Below are 22,828 nucleotides of genomic sequence, written 5' to 3' on the forward strand. Positions count from 1 at the left end.
ATTGCATGGCGCAGAAGCAGCCCACAAGTTGTAGGCAGCCTACTTGCGCAGCACGAACGGCGATGTGATGTGATGTCCGAGAACACATCCACTCCGCTTCTTTTCAGGGTGGGGTTTCAGCAGCGGAGTGTCGGCGTCCTCTCTGCGTTGCGTCGTAGCAGACAGACTAGTCTCCAGAAGACTGTATGGTGCAGAACCATTTAATACTTGTACTTTCTTTTTAGGGACCGGCTGTATGATTAAGCTACAATCTTCAATGAGTAAGCATATTCCAGTAAGTATTTATTTGCACGCATCGGTTGCCATTTTATTGGCAATTTTGCTGCTCTTTCTTTTGTTGTAATTTGTATCCGTTTTTTTGTCGTTTCCTCGGCGAAACCAAAGCACGGCCCCCGCCACAGTTTAGACATTTTTGCTTCTTTGACATTTTAATCGCCTATATTTACATTGATTTCTCTTTAGCCTGTCATGTTTTGCACAGGGTTTTTTTTGGTAAATTAGAGGGAGATTCGTCTTGTTTGACGTGCGGGGCTTTATATAGTGTTGTTTTATTGCAGTTGTTTTAGCGGATGCGCAGCCAGCCAGCCCTCGTAATTTGCGATTCGACATTTTTTCTTGGATAAAATCGACACAATTTTGTTTGAAATATATCGCGTGCGCAATTGTCAGCTTCCGTGTGCATGTGAAACCAGTCGATCTTCCGTCTACTTTAACGAGGCGTTACCTTTGACGGTATAGTCGGCAATGTGTAGTTTATTACTAAGGGCTGTCTAGGTCTGTGTGTGTGCAGGGCAGGCCTTTTATTACTAGGCTATAGCAGCGATGCATGGCGCCCGTGTCTCTGCACACAAAGAACCGCTAACACTAATCACATTGATTTACACACATCATTTTAACTTTTGGTTTATTTGTGTCGTTTTGGTACAAAAATATAGCCTAGCCTATTATTGTTTTTAACCACTTAACTGATTGTTCCGCATTGGTCGTCGTTCGTTATATTCAGAAGAAAGGTTGTTGTTTCCATCCGGAAAATCTCAGATTAACAATGCATAGCTCAAGAGTTTAGACAGTAAAATCCCCGTGTGTTTATTTTTCAGAAACAGGATTTGACCGTTAGGTTATAGACAGCATTTGTAAATCAGACGAGGGGAAACATTTCCATTTACAGTTAGTGATCTTGCAAGGAATTGCACGTGTCATGTCGGTAAAACGGATACAATTGCGATTAAATGACATTAATCGTGCCCTTTGTCGACCCAGTCTTAAACTGTAAATCCATGGACATGTATGAAATCGCATTTGTAGCTGTAGGCCTCATGATGATGACTCCAGGCTTGAGAGAGCTGTGACCTAGATGTAAGAAATGGCACATCATTCCTACTGTACCATGGTAACCATGCCACAACCTGCATGATGCATCTCAAATGAATGTCCCCCTTCAATTTGATTTTATTTTCTTTCTTTCTTCAGGGGTTGACAGTTGACATTATGGTCTCAGAGGCACTTGTCCGTGGGGCAAGTAGGCCTACAGCTCATGTTCTAGGCTACTTGCCTACATGTCATGCCCACTTTCCAAAAAGTAAATCGTTCATTTCCACATAATAACATTGTAATATTTGAATTATACCGTTCAATTTAACACTGTTTTGTTTTGTTTTTTTTACTTTCTGGGGATGTGGTGGTCATAGGCCTACCTCAATTTTTATGACAAATACCTACATATACATAGTTATTGTTATTTTATATTTTTAAGTGTAGCAACAGTGAATGCACCACATTATAGGCAAACAGTGGTCTTATTTTACATGCCACAGACCAGAAGACAGAACGCTCTGGCCACGTTCAGGTGTTTAGACAGATATCTCGTGTTTATAGATGGTTGCGCCCCCTCTCAAACAAGTACTTGCAGACTCCACCTGCCCGAAAGTTTTATTTAGCTGGCAACCCTGTGGGCAACCCTTAGTGGGGCAACCCTTCTTTCTTTCTTTCTTTCTTTCTTTTTTTCTTTCTTTCTTTCTTTCCTTCTTTCTTTCTTTCTTTCTTTCCTTCTTTCTTTCTTTCTTTCTTTCTTTCTTGTTGAATTGCTTAGTGGGCCTCACTGGTTCAAGCTGCAGGACTATATAACTCCTATTTTACCTTTGCTAGTGTGTCATGTCAATGTCTTTACACATATAGCAAAGTATAATGTCTTATACGTGTTAATGTGATTCTGATTATGTAATATGTATGGGTCAGTTTTTAGATCAACACTTGAGGATTTTTCTGTGGAGCATAAGTCATGACTTCTGTATACGAGCAGTGATGGAATAAGTACTTACATTTTTGAGGTGCGCTAGCCCCTCCTATGCCCAGCTTTGTGTGTCAGTGTGTTCCCCATAGTGATGATTTGATTGGCTGAGGGCTTAAAAAGTGAAGATAAAATGTGAGGACGCCAAAAGTGATTGGCTGGAATGTGCCCCACACAGTAGCAATACCTTCTTGTCTGTTACATCTTAAGTACAAGTTCGTTAGTAGAACAATACTTGTAGTAAATGTGCAAAAGTATTATGCAGAAGGTCCCACTTCACAAGTTTTCAAAGGTATAGCCTATACAATGTATAATATACACATCTTTCAACTTGTAGATTGGCTATTTTCAAATTTCCAAAGTAGGATATACCTGTATATGTCTGCAGTCTCTGAGATGTAGTGAAGCATAGAAGGTTGGAAATATTCCGGTAAAGTACAGTACTTGAGTCCTTTACTCAGTTACTTTCCACCACTGTATTTATGGGTAAATGTTTACACTCTCAAATGTACACTGAGGATTTTTCTGTGGAGTGTGTGTGTCTAAAAGCCACCTCTGTGTCCCTTTGTGTCCTGCAGCAGTTCTGTGGTGTTCTTGGTCACACATTTATGGAGTTTCTGAAGGGCAGTGGGGACTACTGCCAGGCTCAGCACGCAGCCGGCGCCTATGCAGACGAGTGAACCACTTGAACTCGCCACCATCGCCCCCAACGCACTTGAGCCACAGGAGGGTACCCCCGCACGTTGGCAGGAGCGGGAAACACCTCCCAGAACCCACAAGAACACGGCCTGGATGGGGTAACTCCACCTGCTGCACACTGCCCTCGTTGGCTTCCGCCTGGCCAGAATCAAGGTGGAACCTGCCTTGTTTGTTTTTGTTTATTTCGTTCCGAAGGAGAGAGAGAGAGAGGGGTTTGATTCGAGATTGTTCACCAACTGCTCCCCCTTTTACCTTTTTGCCTGTTGTTGACAGCCTTCCTTTTTGGCACCGCCAATCTCATAAGAAGACCGGAGGATTTTGTTTCTTGGGGGACACTCTCACTTGACATTTTGGTTTGAATCAACTTCGGTGTTCAACTAAGTGTTTACGTTCATATTTGTGTGGAGGATATTCTGTGGGTTTTTTTCTCCCCCCCCCTCGTTGTCACAATGGCTCGTATGAACAGACCAGCTCCAGTGGAAATCACCTACAAAAATATGAGGTTCCTCATCACCCATAATCCCACCAATGCCACTCTGAATAAATTCATTGAGGTGAGCCTCAATATGGTTGCTAATTAATTTAAACACACACTTTGTGTCCCTATTCTGGGGGAACATTCAGCGAAAATAGCAGATCTACAAGCTAATAATGTGTTTCGTTGTTAGCTTGTAGATCAGCTATTTTCGCCGAAGGTATTTAGTGAAATCACGAGGGGGCCTAGTATAGTATAGAGACCTTGGGAACCGGGTCATCAAAAAATAATGCTCTAAATTAAATGCTAATGGCGTGTTTTAATGCTAAATGGATGAGTTGCGTTATTTCTACATTGTATAACTCAAATTGTAAATGCAGTCAAATTGGTAATGAAACACAGAAAAGAATACAGTTTAATTGGATAGCAGAAAATAATGTAAGTAGAACAACCCCTCTGAGTTTAGAGATAAGTATTGTATTCCAGTGTACTTTAACCACCTGAGCCCTAGCATCCATCTGGAGGGAACATTAGATCTACAAGCCCCACAACACCTTGCAACTTGTTTCTTTTTTGGTGTAGAGGAGAAAATGTGGTCCAAGTACCATGCCAACTCAGGTCCATTTTAATATAACATATAACATAATATAACATTGTCTTTATGAAAAGCCTCTCTCATTTTACAGGAGCTGAAGAAGTATGGCGTCACCACCATTGTGAGAGTATGTGAGGCCACTTATGATGCAACCTTGGTGGGGAAAGAGGGGATCCAAGTTCTGGTGAGTTTAGAGATGAAGAGAAAAGTCCAGGACAGCAGTCTGTCACAACAATAATATAATGTAATAATATCACATCAATATTTCAGGCAAGTAAGTAAATATCAGGAAAGATATTCTTTAGCGTGCTATTAGTGAGATGTCAGATGTCAGGTCTGGTATGCTGTTGATGTCCTGGACTTTACTTTTTGTTATAGGTATTATTACTATTAGCACATAGTATTAGTTAATGTAATAAAGAACAAAGCACATTGTTCACATATTCCTGATACGTTTAAAGACTAAGACAATCTTTGAACCGGCAACCCCTTTCTACTGTGTGTGTGTGTGTGTGTGTGTGTGTGTGTGTGTGTGTGTGTGTGTGTGTGTGTGTGTGTGTGTGTGTTTCATAAGCATTAACCGTGTTACGATGAAGGAACACAGTGATAACGGGGCTAAAACCCAACCTTCTGGCACATTTTCCTGTAGCCTCTGTAGGTTACTGACATCTTTTGTTTTGGTTTCCAAGAATCGGGGGCAGATTAAATCACTTCCTCTTCTTTTTCCCTCTGCAGGATTGGCCATTTGACGATGGTGCTCCTCCCTCCAACCAGATTGTTGATGATTGGTTAAACCTGCTCAAACTAAAGTTTAGGGAGGAGCCTGGCTGCTGCGTTGCTGTCCACTGTGTAGCAGGATTGGGGAGGTGAGGAGGTTTATCGCTAAATGTGTTCGTTCGTTGTGATGCAAATTAATATTTTGTGGTGCATCTTTTTTTTTTTCTTTTCTCCAAAATAGCAGATCTACTAAGCTCACAACATACCAGTCTTGTAGATAGGCCATTTATTTTCTATTCGTATGACAAAGTGTATTTGTTGTATTTGTGTTCTGTTTCTAGAGCTCCTGTTTTGGTTGCTCTTGCCATGATAGAATGTGGAATGAAGTATGAAGATGCTGTCCAGTTCATTCGACAGTAAGTTCACACAGTCACTGTCATGACTATTTGGGCATTTTAGATCAGTGGTTCTCAACCGTTTGGTCGGGTCCCCACATGTTTTTGGGGGGGTCCTCACTCTTCAGATAACACTGAAGTTTTTTTAAATGAGAAAAAAGAAAGAAAAGAAAAAGACTGCATCAAAAGTAATAAACAAACTATACTATAAAAACTGGTCAAACATCAGCCAAATTGTCAAATAATATAAGAAACACACACACACACACACACACACACACACACACACACACACACACACACACACACACACACACACACACACACACACACACACACACACACACACACACACACACACACACACACACACACAAAGCTGGACATAGGAGGGGGTAGCACCCCTCAAAAAAAGTAATGACACCTACATTCCAAGTGCTTGTCAGGGTGGGGGTTCCCAGTTCAAATATCATTGTTTTGGGGGGTTGCGGGTCGCACTGTTTCTGCATTTCTCCTTCCAAAGGGAAAGGAACATTAAACCGTATTTGTACATCGACCAAGTAATATAGATGTTAATTGGAGAAACGATAATTTCCTAATTAGTGATAATAATAATAATATGTATTTACTCTACATACCAGTGTTGCAAATGATATGGGACAGCAACATAATGTTATGCTGTTGCTGTATTCCCATACTGTCTGTTATTTATTAAGACATTTTTGAAAGTAAAATACTTTAGACTTCACAGATCAAATATTAGGGAACTGAAACCGAGATGTATTGATGCTTACGTTAGTTATGTGTGTTGTTGTTGTTGTTATATGTCTGTTGAACGGGAATTCATTCCGCTGTTGCCATTGTCAAACAGGAAGCGTCGTGGAGCCTTCAACAGCAAGCAGCTTTTCTACCTGGAGAAATATCGTCCAAAGATGCGTTTGCGCTTCAAAGATTCCAATGGCCATCGCAATAACTGCTGCATCCAGTAGAGCCAACCTCAGCTCCATGCCAACCCAGCCGTTACAACAGAAAAAAGTTCTATTTAATCTTGTAAGCTTATTACCTGGCAGGCTTGTTTTTCTTAGTCATTGTGTTGAAAGTATTTACATTGGAGATCCATTTGCTTGGTAAATCATGTTTTACCTCCCCCTTTCTAAGCTTCAAATTCAAGTGTCAAAAAAAGGTTTAGATCACAATCCAAGTGTGTTCTCTCGATGTGCCCCGTAGAATTGGGGGTAAGAGCAGCGTTAGTGAGTTGTGTATTATTGTGTCAAGATGTTGGTTTATCCCGTTTGTAACCGCACCCCAAAGACACGAAAATATGGACGCCAGGTTCAAAGTGGTTAAGCTTAATTTATCCTCCATTGCTCGACTGTGTCACTCGGGGGCAAGATCGTTTGTTGTTGTCGAGCGACACGGCCGTACTGCCAGTATAAATTAGGCTTTACATTGCCTGAGAATGTGTGGGGGGAGAAAAGAACGAGTTTTCTTCTTTTTCTTTGTAACTTGAACAATTATGTATCGCCGTAAAATTTTAAGACCACGTTCAAGACAGACTAGAAAGAGGTATGCCTTCCTTCAAATCAATTGGTTCATCCATAAATGCCTTACAATCGAGATGGAACAAGGCAGTTGGGGTGGATTAAACCTCCACTAGCATTTGGAAAAGGTTTCATTTTTCTACTTGAAACAAAACAAAAAATGGTTGCCTTTGTCTTGTGCAGGAAGTCTTTACACACTTATGCCCTTTCAGTGACTATTTTTTAATATGAAAAGCTTAATTGTTGCAATATGTTAATTGAAAGTCTGGGAACTTGTAATTTCATTTCCTTTCTCTTATCAAACCTTTGTTTACTAATTAACTGCCATGTCCAAAATGTGATGTTTATTTTTTCTTTAGTTTTTTTTGCTTCAAACTGGACTTCCAACGTCTGCGATATTTTGTATGCCTTTTTATTTGATGTCCGTAACTTAATACTTGGATACTTGATGATTTATGTATTTGAAAATGTGTATTATTATTAGGTTGGCTATTTATACTATCAATGGATGTGTGTTTTAGTACCGTGAGCAACAAAAATTGTATCTGTTCACCTACTTGTGAGAGTACATTAAAATGATACACTGAAAAGAGAAAAAAACTCAAATACAGGTGGTCCTGAGTGATTATTTTAACATGCTGTCGGATCTAGCTTTGATGTCTAAATACATGCTAAATGTTTTCATAACACTATTTACTCAAGCCTGATATAGTATACTTACTACTTAGTCGTGCCAAAAATAGCCAATGTACTGTACATGCTCACAAGCGCATCAGCATTAAATTATCAGCAGTCACTCTGGATAAGAGCATTTTCTGAATAAATGGACTTGTACGTAGTTTAATGTATTTTTAATCCAAATGTTTATGAGTGAAATATGAAATATAATTTTGAAGCTTTTCTATGCTTAGGTGGCAAAAATGGGGGGGCCGGGGGGGGGGGGGGATCACTTTTGAATCAAGACATAATAAGCTTATCCCCAATTCAACCCTTAGTGCTGAGTGTCATGCAGGGAGGAATTGAGTACCATTTTTAGTCACCGGTATGACTCGGACAGGGATACCAGTCTCTCGGTATCATTTAGGGCGGACACTGACCACAAGGCCACTGAGCCGGTTCAATATCATTACATCAAGTTTCATAGTTTATTCTGCCCTACCAAGCCAAATGCAGTAACTACGTTTTTGGACACACCGACTTATTGTATCCCAAAGGTCAAATTGGCCTTTGGGGGATAAACAATTAGCCTACCTCAAGAACAGATACAACTAGGCCTATCACTTATATGCAGATATCTAATTTGGCTGGCAGTTGAAAGTTTTTGCTCTTGCTTTGTATAGGGCATTATTGTTAAGCTACATCTTAAAGCAGACTCCACATGTAGTTTATGTAGGACATTAGACATGTATCGAGGTGTGTGGGTCCTCCAATTATATTATATCCATGTGTGATCAGTTGTTACTGCCAAGCCAATATTGACGTCACATAACCTGAATCTGTCTGGAAGTGTAGGCTATAATAAGTCAAGTACAGAAACAGAGCAAGTTCTTACAAGTGCTTTTCTATTGGAAATCATGGGAATCTAATTCAGCACATATCCTAGTTAAACAGTCCCAGGTAGCCTACAGAAAACTCGAAATAACCGAAAGGGTCTTTATTGTGTTTATCAGAGATGGGTAAACAGTGTTGAAGTCTACTGTTAATTTTGCTAATGTCACACAGGTTGCTTTTTTAATCTGATACAGACTGGCGCCCCCTTGTGGTTGTGGGCACATTTAAATTCGATAGTCAAATCCCCACTGCTACTGACTGTTTAACAAAATACAATTAAATCACATCAAATTATAGCGCAGCATACTTGAATAGTAGGCCTAATAAATAATTAGCATGCCTACACACTGTTTTCAGCCTTTGGATGGAAGGTGCTCTTTGTGAAGCCAATTAAGATAGGCCCGATTGATTGATTGATTGATTGATTGATTGATTGATTGATTGATTGAAGTATTGAACAGTTTGCAGAATGAATCTCACATGAAAGCACAACTCAATGGGTGCAAATTGACCCTAAAATAATGTAAACAAAAGGTTTCTCAACTGATTTTTGAAATTTTAGGTGTCCTTATATAACATACCGGTACTAAAAGTTTACCAAAGTTTGACCACCCGAAAGGTGTTATTTTCAAGATGGCCAGTTCTAGACCATTACTTTTTTGTTTTATAAAAAAATCATGGTGAATCACATCTTGATGACATCATCAAGATGGCAGTGGTTGGCAGTAGTTTGGAAAATAGGTGATCTATAAGCTCACAACGCTGAGTGTCTTTGCACCAAACACACTCAGTAGGAACAGCCACTTGACGGTCTATGGGGAAGATGGACTGGGGATATAGTGGAGAGAAATGGGCCTAGAGAGGGTGTGCAAGTCTAGCCTGGCTAATAAGCCAGACCGTCAGTACAGAGCTATCACAACATAGTTGATAGTTGATACTGTATATAGATGGTGGAGTGTGGCACGGATAGGGTTCAGATTTGCTTGTCACAGACATTTTGTTCCCGAGACTGTAGTTGCATGGGGTTTTAGTGCAAATTATTTTCACATTTACTTTGTGTTTGGTACTGCTGCCTGGGCTCCAGTCTCGGTCTCCCCATAGAATCCCAATGTAACCTCCCTCCATGCTGTGTCCCTGCTGCTATCCAACAAACAATGCTTTTGGAATAGACCTAATGGTCAGACTACATTTTTGAAGGGCGCTATAGGCCCTCCTCCAATGCATGGCTTTTGAAGATTACGTCATGTGGCAGCCAAATCTATGGACTTTTTAATGTTAGAGCACTTACATACATCGTTTGCCAGCCAAGTCTAAGGACTTTAATGTTTGTTTAGGGTACTAAATACAACATAAGATGTCATGTGGCCGATATAAATACAGTGGCCGCCCCTCACTTCATATACGAGTGTGATTTTTGAACTTTTTGTATTTTTGTAGCTGTTCTGGAGAGGGGAGAGGACATTCTGTGCCATATTGATCAATGGGGTCCCAGCAATATTAATGGTCATGCAGCCACCAACTAGACACCGACTCTCCTGTGAGCCAGTCCGACATAGGGACACCCCTGTCTGCCTGACAAACAATCATGCACCACGTGGAGGTCTTACAACCACCACTATAGGGGGTATGATCCTCCTCACTATATGCCCACTATTAGCACCTATCTCAGGCATAGGAGCCTATGCTAACTCAAGAGGTCCTATCTCTGGAGTAAGAGCCAACATGATCCACATGGCACCAGTGGGACTAGTGAGACAGGCGACATAGGAACACTCCTCCCAGCCTAACGCATAAGCTAAACTCCAATACCTTAATTTCTGCCTCCTTGCACTCTGTTCTCCAGCGTGCTGTGACTTAGAAATTGTTTGCATCCCAAATGCTAATTTGCTTTTGGAGAAGCTGAGAACGAGGAGAGTGCAGGCTCTCTAAGTCTAAGCCACTTGGAGTGAGATCTGGCAAAGATCTTTCATGTATCCTTTGCAGAACTGTCTTTCTGATTTCTTAAAGCAACCATGCAGGTCTATTCCCCACTCCTCGCTAGACGCCAGGGCTAAGGCTGAAATGAAGTGGAGGACGTGAGGATGGATATGAATATTGGAATGTGGCTATTACGATGCACAACATGGAGGTCTTAGAACTACCACCACAGGGGCCGACAAGCCCCAATCTCTTTAACTGCACATGAGCACTCGTCCTGGGCTCCCAAGTGCCCCATAGCTTTATTGGGACATGTACTGTATGAGCCACCTCGGACAAAGAGGAGAATAGCCTGAGGGTCATCTTGGAACTTTGCTCTTCTGTGCTCCAAGCCCCCAGCGAGCAATCCAGTGACCCCCACCTCTACCCACCTGAGGGGAACCCTATAGTCCCACTAAACTCTAGACCTCCTCACCCAACCCCACCCATCATAGTCCCCTCTGCACCCAGTAGAGACTTATTAGGGCTCTATTTTCGTCCGAAGCAATGCGTTGTGATTGTAGATGTGCTATTTTCACTAATTTGGGTCCTGAGCAAATGTCTATTTCTCTTTTGGGTCATGAGCTACAGTGCTAAAAGAGTTGGAGCCTATTGATAGTTGCTAAAGGAGTTGCTAATCCTACCACAAGAGGGCTACAACGTCTAGCCGGTGGATTTGCCTGTAGCCCAGCCGGATTGCGTACCCATACTCACTTAGTAAGTGGGGTGCCAGCTATCAGGAGTCAGGACCAGGGATGGAGATTTTTTTTTAGAAACGGCAGGCTTTCTATTCTGTTTTGACAATGTGGTTCACGTGGGGGAGGAATGAAAGTTAGCCTATTAAATATTTCTGTTGTGTTAGTTATAATTCTGGATATAAATCTGACCAGTGACCAAGTGTCTCCAATAAAAGAGAAGTTTGTGACACCAGTTTGTGACACACTATGATACTTTCTGACTAGGGATGACTATACTGACTAGTGATGACTAGGGATATATATAATATATTCATCCCTAGTCATCACTAGTCAGTATAATAATAATAATAATAATAAAACTATATAGCATCTTTCATGACATGAAATGCAGCTCAAAGTGCTTTACAGAGCAATGGAGAGGAAATTGTATAGTCATCCCTTTAGTCAGAAGTATCATAGTAATCCCTGGTGTCACAAATTTCTCTTTTATTGGAGACACTTGGGTGGTCATGAGAGGCATGAGAGGGAGAGAGAGAGAGGGAGGGAGGCATCTCTGTTAATATATTAACAGAGATGCCTCCCTCCCTCTCTCTCCCTCTCATGCTGATTGACCCTCACTCTCTCTCAGCCAGGTTATATTGCCTGAGTGAAATAGGCTCTCGACCCTCCCTCTCTCTTTTGTGATGATCAAGCTCCCCCTCGCTATGTCCATAATTAATTTGTGTGATGTCAGGGATCTCTATGTGATCTCTGTGCCAAAGTATACTGTGCCCCAAAAAATTACTTCCTTTTAACCACTGTGACCTGACCACCGGGATATGTAGGCCTACTTAACCCATTCAGGATGGGAACCCCTTTAACCACTGTGACCTGACCGCCGGGATATGTAGGCCTACTTAACCCATTCAGGACGGGAACCCCTTTAACCACTGTGACCTGACCGCCGGGATATGTAGGCCTACTTAACCCATTCAGGATGGGAACCCCTTTTGGGGTTCTTGTTGCTAATGGGTCTGAATTTCCCCCACAGGACTAATGATGGTCCATCTAAAAATATAAATCTAAAATCTACAAATTGTATGGGCTTCATGGCCTTTCCAGTTCCATATAGGCCTACCACATATAACAGCCACTGCAGAGACTGACGCCTGGGAGCGAGGCTAGAGACTGACAGAAGACACACTTTGAAACAAAGTTTACTGGCTTCATGGTACACAAGGACTGCCAACAACAGTGGCCTGTCGTTTTCTTAGCCATGAAAAAATATTTCAGTGACAAAGTAAATTTCCTTCATGAACACTAAATGGAGTTGGAACAACAGATGTTCAGGAGGCAGGGAAACACCTTGGCTTAACCTGCCCTTCACGCCACTCTCCGTCTCCGCCCTCCACGCCAATCTACCTGGCCCTATTTATAACCGCCCACCCAGAATCCATATGCTTCACGTCTCTTGCTGCGTCGCACACAAGCCACTTTCCTACAGGCTTCTCGCATCCCCCCTCCACCCCATAACCTCCATAGTAGCTCTTTTCCCTGCTCCCCTCAAATGAGCCAAAAATGGAGAAGCCATGTTGGTCTTTTGCTTTCGGGCCTATTAAATTTCGGCCCGAATAGGCAGAAAATATATCACCAAATAGTGTATGCAATTAATGCATTCAAAAGAGCTGAATAAATGTTTTATGGACCCATAATAGTGATTATTATTTAAGTTAAAGGACCACTTCACCACTTTTCAACATCTCTTCATATAATTGGTCCTCACTAATGTTCATGATAAAACATCACCATTTTTTCCTACTCAGTCTGTGTCTCATAGGAGGGCTTTGGGCAGTTCGGACACCCGTCCACCAGTGACATCATCATTATAGGCAGATTTTTTTAAAACAAGATTTATTTTAAAATATATCTAGATTTGTATTATCGTGAGAACGATGGCTTCAACTTTTGCATTGCAACTTTTCAGGAAAAGTTGCAATGCCTGCCGTTTCTATTAGCTTGGGTTCACCATCGATGATGTCACTGGTGGACAGGTTTCTGAACTGCCCATAGCCCTCCTATGAGACACAGACTGAGTAGGAAAAAATGGTGGTATTTTATCATGAACATTAGTTAGGACCAATTATAGTAAGAGAAGTTGAAAAGTGGTGAAGTGGTCCTTTAAGTTTTGCCATAACCATTTATTTTGCCATAGCTTTAAGGTATGGCCATGACAGCAATGGTAGGAAAAAAGATAGGATATTCAGTATTCGGTTTTCAGCCAACTGTTTCCTATATTCGGTATTCGTTTCGGCCAAGAATTTCCCTTTCGCCTGTCCTTTTGCCTGTTCAATCTCTTGGAGGCCCGACCATGCCACGACCTGACCATGTCATGACCAAACCATATTGTATTGCAATTCATTAAGATGGTTGTTGTCTCTCTTTTTGTTGTTGTGTTTTGTTTTGTTTTTGTTTTGTTTTTGGTTTTTTTCTACTTTATTGTTTATTTTTCTGTATACATTCAAATACTGGCCAGTATGATGCCGAATCTATCTATCTAAAAAAAGGCACACAAATAAGAGAGAGAGAGAGAGAGAGAGAGAGAGAGAACTGAGCAACACATGTAGCCTACTACAGCTTTCTCTGGAGTCCGGAGCAGTTTATCGCTCTCGTCTGAACGACATGCATAATTAACATAACGGCAATATGGACGAAGGAAAGTTTTATATCGTTTACAAACTTGCGCGGCTAACAGCCCTTAAAACAAACAATAATAACGCACAGTGAGCTAGGCTATAATCGAAAGTGAAAGTTCAGGCAGCAGCACATTGATTGATTGATTGATTGAAGAATTTATTAACAGTTTGCAGAATTACAGTACATTTCAAGCACAAACTCAATACAAAGGCTGTTAACTGTGAGTGGACGACCCAATTAAGCATTACACTTGTTTCCAACAGGGTCCACCATGTTCAAATCATCAAAACATTTAGAGACGTACAAATAGACACTTCTATAGACAGAACAGGAATTCATCAAAAAAGAATTCATCAAAAAGGAGGTAAAAAGGGAAAAGAAATATATACAGTGAGGGGAAAAAAAAGGGGTGGGCGGTGGGGGGGATTCACGTTCAGCTCCGTTAATTTGTTTGTTTTCCTTGGGGGAGCTGCGTTGGGTCCCCAAGTCGGCTCCGTGGCCGTACCTTGAGTTGGCTGTGTGGCCGTGACCGTCTCTTGTGTTGTCCTTGCGTTGGGTCCCCAAGTTGGCTCAGTGGCCATACCTTGAGTTGGCTGTGTGGCCGCGACCGTCTCTTGTGTTGTCCTTGCGTTCGTGTTTGAGGGATTCCGATTTTACAGGGGCCAGTTTCGAATTGCAGCCGTCCGTAGGTGCCCTTTGAGAGCGGTTTTGAAAGAGTCAAGGGATTTGCATGTCTTAATGACAGTTGGTAGGGCGTTCCACATTTTAGTGGCATAGGAGCGAAAAGAATTTAGTCCCTTGTTTGTGCCGAATCTGGGTTGTACATGGTTCGTTGCACTCCCTCTGGTGTTGTGGGTGTGGACTTCGTTAACATTAAGGAAGTATCTAGACAGGTACATGGGTATCTTGGTGGTGTATCGAATCTTGTGGACCAGACCCATTGCAAGATGCTGTACTCTGTCGTCGACCCTAAGCCATTCCAGTCTGTCGAAGTGGGCAGGGGTGAGGTGGGTTCGGGGGGCTAGATCAAGTAGGAGCCTGACCAGTTTGTTTTGGGAAGTCTGGAGCCTGGTTTTAAGGGCCTTTGAGGTGCTGTGGTACCAGGAGGTGCATGCATAGTCAAAGAAACCCTGTACAAGGGCTCCTGTTAAGGTCTTCAAGGTGTTTTTGTTGACCAGTGAGGAGATCCTGTAGAGGAATCTTGTTCTATGGTTGACTTTTTTGATTACGTTGGTGGCCATTTTATCACCGGAAAGATTAGCCTCCAGGATGGAACCTAGGTAGGTAATTTCATCTTTACGTGTGATAACATTGTCACCCACTCTAACCAAGAAGCCATTTGCCTTGCTGAGATTACTAATAGAGCCAAAGAGAATGGATTCAGTTTTTCCCAGGTGTAAAGAAACATAATTGCTGGGGAACGACCACGCAGTCTTCTAGTCTCACAAATCAGCCTGAATCCGTGTGGATTGGAAAAGACAAAGACAGACCCTGCCTGGACTGGACGCCCTGCTTTATTTCATCTTTGACGTTCACTTATTTGCAAGGTATCTATGCATTTATTGAGCGGTCAGATTTTGATTGAATACTTATTATTATTATTATTATTATTATTATTATTATTATTATTATTATTATTAACAGTTTGCAGAAAGAAGCAAAGGAAATTACAGTTCAATACAAGGTCTGCTTTTTTGACAACCCTGCAACAACCCTGCAACATAACATCAGTATTATATTGTTGTGAAAATGATGAATGTTAGTGACGTTTAGTTTATTCTTGAATCATATGATTCGGTTCCCGCATTCCGTCCTGATCAGGACAGGAGGATCATGACCCTCAACTCAAGGATTGTTTGTCAAAAAATACATTTAAAGTGAAAGTAGACGCTGAAGTGAAATGCTGCATTTATGAGAAACGAGGCGGGTTCTGGTAACCACACAACTACCAGTTGCCATGTCTGCTTATAATAAGCGACTTTTGAGCTTGTTTTTCTGTAAAGTTTCTTGTAAATATTGGTTTGATTGATTGATTGATTGATTGATTGATTGATTGATTGATTGATTGATTGATTTATTGACGAATGTATTAACAAATTGGAGAATTACAGTACATTTCAGCACAACTCAATACAAAACTGTTAACTGTGGACGACACCTAAAGTATTACACTTGTTTACAATAGGGCCCACCATGTTCAATTCATCATAACATTAGAGACTGAGGGTCTGATCGAGGGTAGCTACTGGGACGTAAATCGGGACTTGATCACCCCGGCTGGGTCACCCGAGTGAGGGGTATGATGTTCGCGAGACCCGAAACCCCGATGACCTTGGGATACATCGGATACGTCCCAGTTGCATCCATGCGATGTATTTTCGTTCTGAGACGTACAAATATACTCTTCTATATAGCCAAAAACAAGAAATCATCATAGGAGGTAAAAAAAAAACCCATATACAATGAGGGGAAAAACGGGTGGATGGGGGATTCATGTTTTACGGGGTCCAGTTTCGAATTGCAGCCGTCCATAGGTGCCCTTTGAGAGTGGTTTTGAAGGAGTCAAGGGATTCGCATGTCTTAATGACTGTTGGTAGGGCGTTCCACATTTTGGTGACATAGGAGCGAAATTAATTTGGTAGGTGGTTGGTAGGCTATTTGGTAGTTGCAGGTCGCTTAATTGTTGCTTATTTGGGCTTTTGTCTTAATGTTGTTTAAAACAGTGGTTCTCAAACTCTCATTTTCATGTAAGTGTTCAAGGACCCCCCAACTTATTGTATTTGACCACAAAAATGATATTTTGTGCCCGGCACACCCATACCAGATTTGTGTTGTTGAAACGTTTCAAAAAATCACACCCGTGTGAAGTAAGTGGTGCAACTCCGTGTGGGGGTCCAGACCAACAGGAACGCACCCAGGGTGCCGGCCCGATTCCGGTGAGCCGCCCCGCGTCCGAAACGGTTGAGAAATGACAGAGTTACCGTGTGGAGGTCCCTCTACTGTACCCTCCACTGTACTGTACTGTCACTGTACTGTACTGGCACACCCGAAATCACCATATATACAGTTAATATGTGCGTGTGTTTGTGTGTGTGTGTTAGGTTGCGCACATGTGGTGAAAAACAACCATGCTGTTTTCGTGCTCAGACGCACCCAGCCAGCCAGCCACCCACCCACCCACACACATAGTCACTTAAGGAAGTGGTTGCACCACTTAAAAAATATACAAAATATTTTGCTTTTTTTTTTTATTATTTGAAAATGCTTATTTCTCTCGCAAAATCTGGCGACACTGACAACTATTCTTGTGGGGCAACAGTCTGGCTTGTAAGACGAATACGAGACATCTCACCCCGGTGAGTTGTCTTCACTTTTTGACATGTCGGGGTGAGTTGTCCGGACAGCTCACCCCGGACAGCTCACCCCGGAAAGTGAAGACAGCTCACCCCGGAAAGTGAAGACATCTCACCCCGGTGAGATGTCTTTACTTTCCGGGGTGAGCTGTCTTCACTTTCTGACATTGCGGGGTGAGTTGTCTGTACTTTCCGTGGCACCCATTACAGTAGGCATAATTCAATTTCGGATCTAACTATCGGATCCTACAGACGTGCGCAGTCACGGCTAATTATTTATTTATTTAACAGTAAAATCCGGTGAAACACTTGTAAGGAGTAGAGCGTCTCTCTCTCTCTCTCTCTCTCTCTCTCTCTCTCTCTCTCTATGCAGCATTGAGGGGGGGGGGGGGTCGTTTGTGGATAATGTTTGCGCTTCAAAGGCAGAGTCTGACGGCTGTACAAAGTTGCTAATTAGGTCACATTCTCACCTAATACTTCGGTAGACTCAAATGCGTATGGGCGGAGAATTTGGATTCTTGCATATTTAATTTGATGCGGTTTGCCTTCACACTGGCTGTGTCAGGCGCAGCAAGGAAACGTAGCAGGGAATTTTATCAATGTGTTCAGAAGCCGATGTTAAAAAAAAAAAAAATACGTGAAAATAGACTTTTCACGTAAAGTGAGAGTAACGGATGCAGTGTGTCGTCGGAGACTTACTGTGTGTGTGTGTGTGTGTGTGTGTGTGTGTGTGTGTGTGTGTGTGTGCGCGCCACTGTTCTTTTTTTTGGGCACATGAACGAGGCACAGCGGAGACGGGAGCGCAAAATGATCCGAAGTTTACAATAGTATAGATAGCCTACTCCCAGAGTCCCATTGATGATCCGATCACAATTATTATGCATATTCCATGTTAGCTATACAGTTTATAGATCATGCTGAGCTAAACATGTGTTTTAATTTTTAAGTATTTATATTTAAACAAGATGAAGAAAGTCTCCACTCGGATCCCCACACAGTGACAGACAGACACGCACGACAGACAGACAGAATATTCTGTACACTGCAGTGTTTTTTATGTGTTTCCTTAAGCAATAGATTAATGTGCTCGTCCTCATATTTCGATGAGGGCTTAATTCGGTCTCCTTATTTGACCACGTCACATGATAACGGGACATCTTTGCACTGCGTAAAATTAATATCCCTTCTCCGTCTCCAACTGTGTTTAGCTCCTTATCCGCCACATGATAGTTTGCTTAATTTCCTTTATTTGCTACGGATTGCATTCCCACCTGGCACCTGCACCGAATCGAAATCAAGTGCGCTTGGAAGCTCAGACGAGCTGAAACCCTTTGTTGACTACATGCGGTCCACAGGGCCGGATTAACACCTCTGAGGGCCCCTGGGCACTGAAGCTCGAAGGGCCCCCCTTCACGCGCGTGCAACATTTTTGCTGTTTCTGAGCCGTTTTGGGGCAGTTGTATGCCGTTATATTGGCCTATTTCCGGTCGCCTACCCTCCCCAGAGTGATCTAGCGTATTGTTGCTGCTTTACACACAATTGCACTTTTCAGCTGCCCTTCTCACCAACAATAAAACACTAATCTTTTTAGACACCATTTATTTCATTCGGATTAGCAGGGACATTTTCTGTGGCACGTGCCCAAAGTGCCCATATGGTAGATCCGGCCCTGGGTCCACCTGGATAAGTGGCCAGTGGAAGCCAGAGCACTGGTGTATGTACAAGCGTGCCATCAGGACGAACAATGATGTCGAGGGGTGGCATAACCGCCTAAATCGGAAAGCACAGCGAGCAAACTTGCCGATTTATTTGCTCATTGATTTGCTGCACAAGGAAGCTACCTTGATCGACTTCCAGCTGCGTATGGTGTCAGAGAACAAGCTACGCCGCTACCAGCGAAAGCAGACCAAGGCTACACAGGGCAATCTGGCCCAGTTGTGGAAGGACTTGGAAAGGAACGATCTGACCATCATGGACATGCTAACTCTCGCTTCTGAAGTGAATGCCCCAGTGTGGAGATGAGCACACTGCACAACTTTTGACCAAAATGGGACAGCACACTGCACTGCACACAGCACAACTTTTTTATTTCTTTTTGTAGATATGACAACTTTTTAGTGCACAACTTTTGACCAAAATGGGACAGCACACTGCACACTGCACTGCACACAGCACAACTTTTTTCTTTCTTTTTGTAGATATGACAACTTTTTAGTGTTTTTGTAGCAAACTGATGTTTTTTTTTTTTTTTATGACAACTTTTTACTATATTTTTTAGTTTACATTTTTTCTATACTTAACTTTTTTCTATATTTTTTTGTACAAACTGATGTTTTTCTAAACTTTTGATGTTTACCTTTTTTTTATATTTTTTGTACAAACTGCTGTTTGAACTTTGTTTACAATGTTTCTATATTTAAATAAACTACATTACATTTGACCGTACATTTGACTCTTGTGTTATATTCTTGTGAAATATTCAGTAAAGTATAGCTCAAAGGCTACATATTCAGTCAGACTTTTGGTGAGTTGTCCTGACAACTCACCCCTAAACGTGAAGACATCTCACCCCGAAAGTGGCCAAAAGTGAAGACATCTCACCCCGGAAAGTGAAGACATCTCACCCCTAAAAAAGCAGGGGTGAGATGTCTTCACGTTTAGGGGTGAGTTGTCTGGACAACTCACCAAAAGTGGCTTTAGGGGTGAGTTGTCTTGTTACCTGTAAGACAGGTTCTAGTACTTAAAGGACAGGTTCATGTTTTCTGTTGTTAATAGAGAAAGTAAAAGATGAGTGTTCATTTTTCTTCATTTGCTTCTTTCTTTCGTTTTAGGGATTTTAGCGTTTTTTGACAGGGGGGCGGGGGTATTCGAGCTAGCCTGGCTAATAAGCCAGACTCAAATCACACTGTTGTGTGCAGGCAATTTTGTTTTGCCAACGACTGATTCGGTCTGGCTTATTAGCCAGGCTACATTCGAGCATGGGGCTAAATATGTATTTTTGAGTGGTGCAACCACTCCAAGGAACAGCAATGTCCGTGTTCACCTATGTGACCATAGACATATATACGTAGACGCCCTTTCCGGCTCTGAGGCGCGTGTCACCATTGAAGGCACAATTTTCCCGACATTTCTTGCAAAGCATTAGCGGAAGCTTGTCAAGCTTCCGCGTGCGTAACATAAGTCCCGGAAAAGACGCGCTGTGATTGGCCAGTAGTCACTTGAGTGACAGCGAGAGACATGGAGGAGTCGCATGAGTGACGTCACTTGGGCAGCGACGCAGTCGCCTTCAGCAAATGCCTTCAGCACTTCTAAATAAGAAAGCTGCGGAGAACTGTTGCTTTGTGTTCACTCTTTAATGTTTTCTGTTAGTAATCTAATCCCCCCTGGCTCTGATGTTGTATTGTTAATAACTTTGTTTGTTCTTATAATATTGTAGCGTGGTACCGGACAGATATGAACACAGATGGATTTTTGTTCATAACCAAATGAACACATTACAGGCACGGTACACAACCCCCCACATGTTCTCCCTGACACTGCTTGACTTGCTGAGAAGTTTAACTTCCCCCAACCTAAACAAACTCTACTTACAAGAGAAGTGAGTTTGTGAGTTTTATTGCCCTTTGGAATGCAGGCTACATGAGCATGCAGGATGTTCTGGAACTGAGTGGTGGGAGTTGCACCACTCAGTTCACACGGGTGTGATTTGTGATTTTTTTTTTACAAAATGTTATAGCGATTTCTTTTTGTATTAGTTACTATATAATAGTCCTAATATACCCCAAGAAATTACATCTGGCCACAAAAGATCACGAGATTACTGAATGTGTCAAACTGACATATTGAGCCTGCCTTCCCCCCAGGCCTCCTTCACATTCAGTAGATCCTGTGATCTTCTGTAGCCAGATGTAATTTCATATCGTTGTTATGATGTTGACTGTGTTATGATGTTGAGAGTGTCAGAGCCTCCTACCACGCCTATTTCCATGATACGAACACACTGCTGTGGTACAGTCCTCGAGACATGGCTTATACTGAGGCCAACATTATAGCTGTTCACAAGTATCAATATGTGTTTATTAATTAGTTACATGAGCCATTGAGCAATAATACAGTTTGGTCTGGATTAAGCCTCATTTTGGTGGGGTTTAGCCTCTTACTTCATACTTCATGCATAGTAGGCCTATAAACGAAAATAGTATAAACGATAGATGAACTAACAATAGATGAACTTGCTGATAAAAAAAGAATGATCGGGGCTACAGTGAATGATACAGTTTTCGTCATATTAATGACTCATTGTATAATATTTTATTTACACCATGAACAACAAGGGTTATGACAAATGGGGATTAGGGATGACCTTGTCCATACAATATGCCAGTGATGTGGGATCATTTAGAACTCCTAATTATGAATGTTTGAACTACTGGTTATGTGCATGGGTATATTGGGAATAGCCTTAGATCTAACATTATGTTCAAAGTATTTTGGACATATTGAGTTGGGGGGTGATTTATTTTTTCACGCTGTTTTTTCACTCTCTAGCCTAACAAACTTAAAATGTTATAATCCTTATCAAGAAAAGTATGGGTTAATTGTGTTAACATTTGGTGTAGTATTATACACAATGGTAGTGTTTAGAATATATAGTGTGAATTATGTAATGTCATTGACAGCTTTACCCCACCATATTACAGTATTTACCACTACATGGATTTTACACAATGCCATTTTTGAAACATTGAACATCCTTTTTGATATAGTAGATATTGTCCACCAAAGATTGAATTTCTGAATTTCAGTTTTTGTTGAACCCCCATATGACCATATTTATATATATAAATCACTGTAACATATAAGATACAGGCTTTTGAAATACTATTTGGCGTAGGATTTAATCTAAATGCCTCTGTTCATATAGTGCAAGTTTTACTTTTGTTTCTAAAAACGTTGGAGGTTTAAATTCTGAAGATGCATTGGATAATCACGTTACAGTTTTTAGTATGCATAGTATGACCAGTATGAACCGTGTAGATACCCTGTTTTCTTACACTGTAAGGATAAGTATATGCATAGTATATGCATCATGTACAGTGTAGATACCCTGAATAACAGGTTTCTGATATTGTAAGAATGAGTTTAGCTACTTTCTTTTTCAAAATAAAAATAAATATTATTAGAAGAAATAATAGTAGAAATAGTAATAATAGTAGAATAGTAGAAAAAATAATTCAAGAATAATTGACCTTTAGCGCTGTACCTTTTGAGATACAGCGCTTTGAAAATCCTGTTATAATGGAGGCTCAATTGAGCTGGATTTAAAAATCACATAGCTGGTGGGGACGGAGGCTCTCCATACTAACCGGAGGAATGCTAAAAGGTAAATAGACGGTCGCTGCTTTCATATATGGAGTATACGGTTGTTTACAAACATACGCGTAGTTAGCACCAGTAGGTACCGATAGCCTAGCTACGTTTATAAACGTAGATAGCAGCGGAAAAGTTAATAACCCTCCTAGATGACAAATCCATTGAGAAACGGACATTTGCTCTCAACGGTCACGGAACTGCCATAAACGACCCAACTATGTGTACAGATACTGACAGATGTTTATAGAATGTTGTCCTGCATTAAATAAACATGCCCCCAGACCCTCCAGTTGAAAACCACCTGCTGTATGTGTGTGTGTGTGTGTGTGTGTGTGTGTGTGTGTGTGTGTATACAGAGCATCCTGCTCTGTATACAATATATAATACAATTCTAAATGAAATATGTTTCAGTATATCTGACTGTATTGTTGTATGTTATTGGTGATCAGACTCGCATCGCAGACATCACAAACAACCCCCACATAAACAACTATCTTTATTTCACTACAGATCAT

General features: G+C 41.5%; 2 protein-coding genes across 2 annotated transcripts; both read left to right on the forward strand.

The window, feature by feature from the left end:
* Window positions 1-101: 101 nt before the first annotated feature.
* Window positions 102-3,094, forward strand: LOC306921055 (uncharacterized protein). Its single transcript, XM_079498136.1, has 2 exons — window positions 102-274; window positions 2,866-3,094. Exons 1-2 carry the CDS (start codon window positions 236-238, stop codon window positions 2,965-2,967), a joined length of 141 nt encoding a protein of 46 aa, XP_079354262.1. The 5' UTR covers window positions 102-235; the 3' UTR covers window positions 2,968-3,094.
* A 310-nt stretch (window positions 3,095-3,404) lies between these two features.
* ptp4a1 (protein tyrosine phosphatase 4A1) lies at window positions 3,405-7,309 on the forward strand. Its single transcript, XM_079498135.1, has 5 exons — window positions 3,405-3,540; window positions 4,148-4,240; window positions 4,792-4,922; window positions 5,115-5,189; window positions 6,040-7,309. Exons 1-5 carry the CDS (start codon window positions 3,436-3,438, stop codon window positions 6,155-6,157), a joined length of 522 nt encoding a protein of 173 aa, XP_079354261.1. The 5' UTR covers window positions 3,405-3,435; the 3' UTR covers window positions 6,158-7,309.
* The last annotated feature ends 15,519 nt before the right edge of the window (window positions 7,310-22,828 follow it).

Source organism: Electrona antarctica, assembly GCF_951216825.1.
Source record: "Electrona antarctica genome assembly, chromosome: 4".
Taxonomy (NCBI): Eukaryota; Metazoa; Chordata; class Actinopteri; order Myctophiformes; family Myctophidae; genus Electrona; species Electrona antarctica.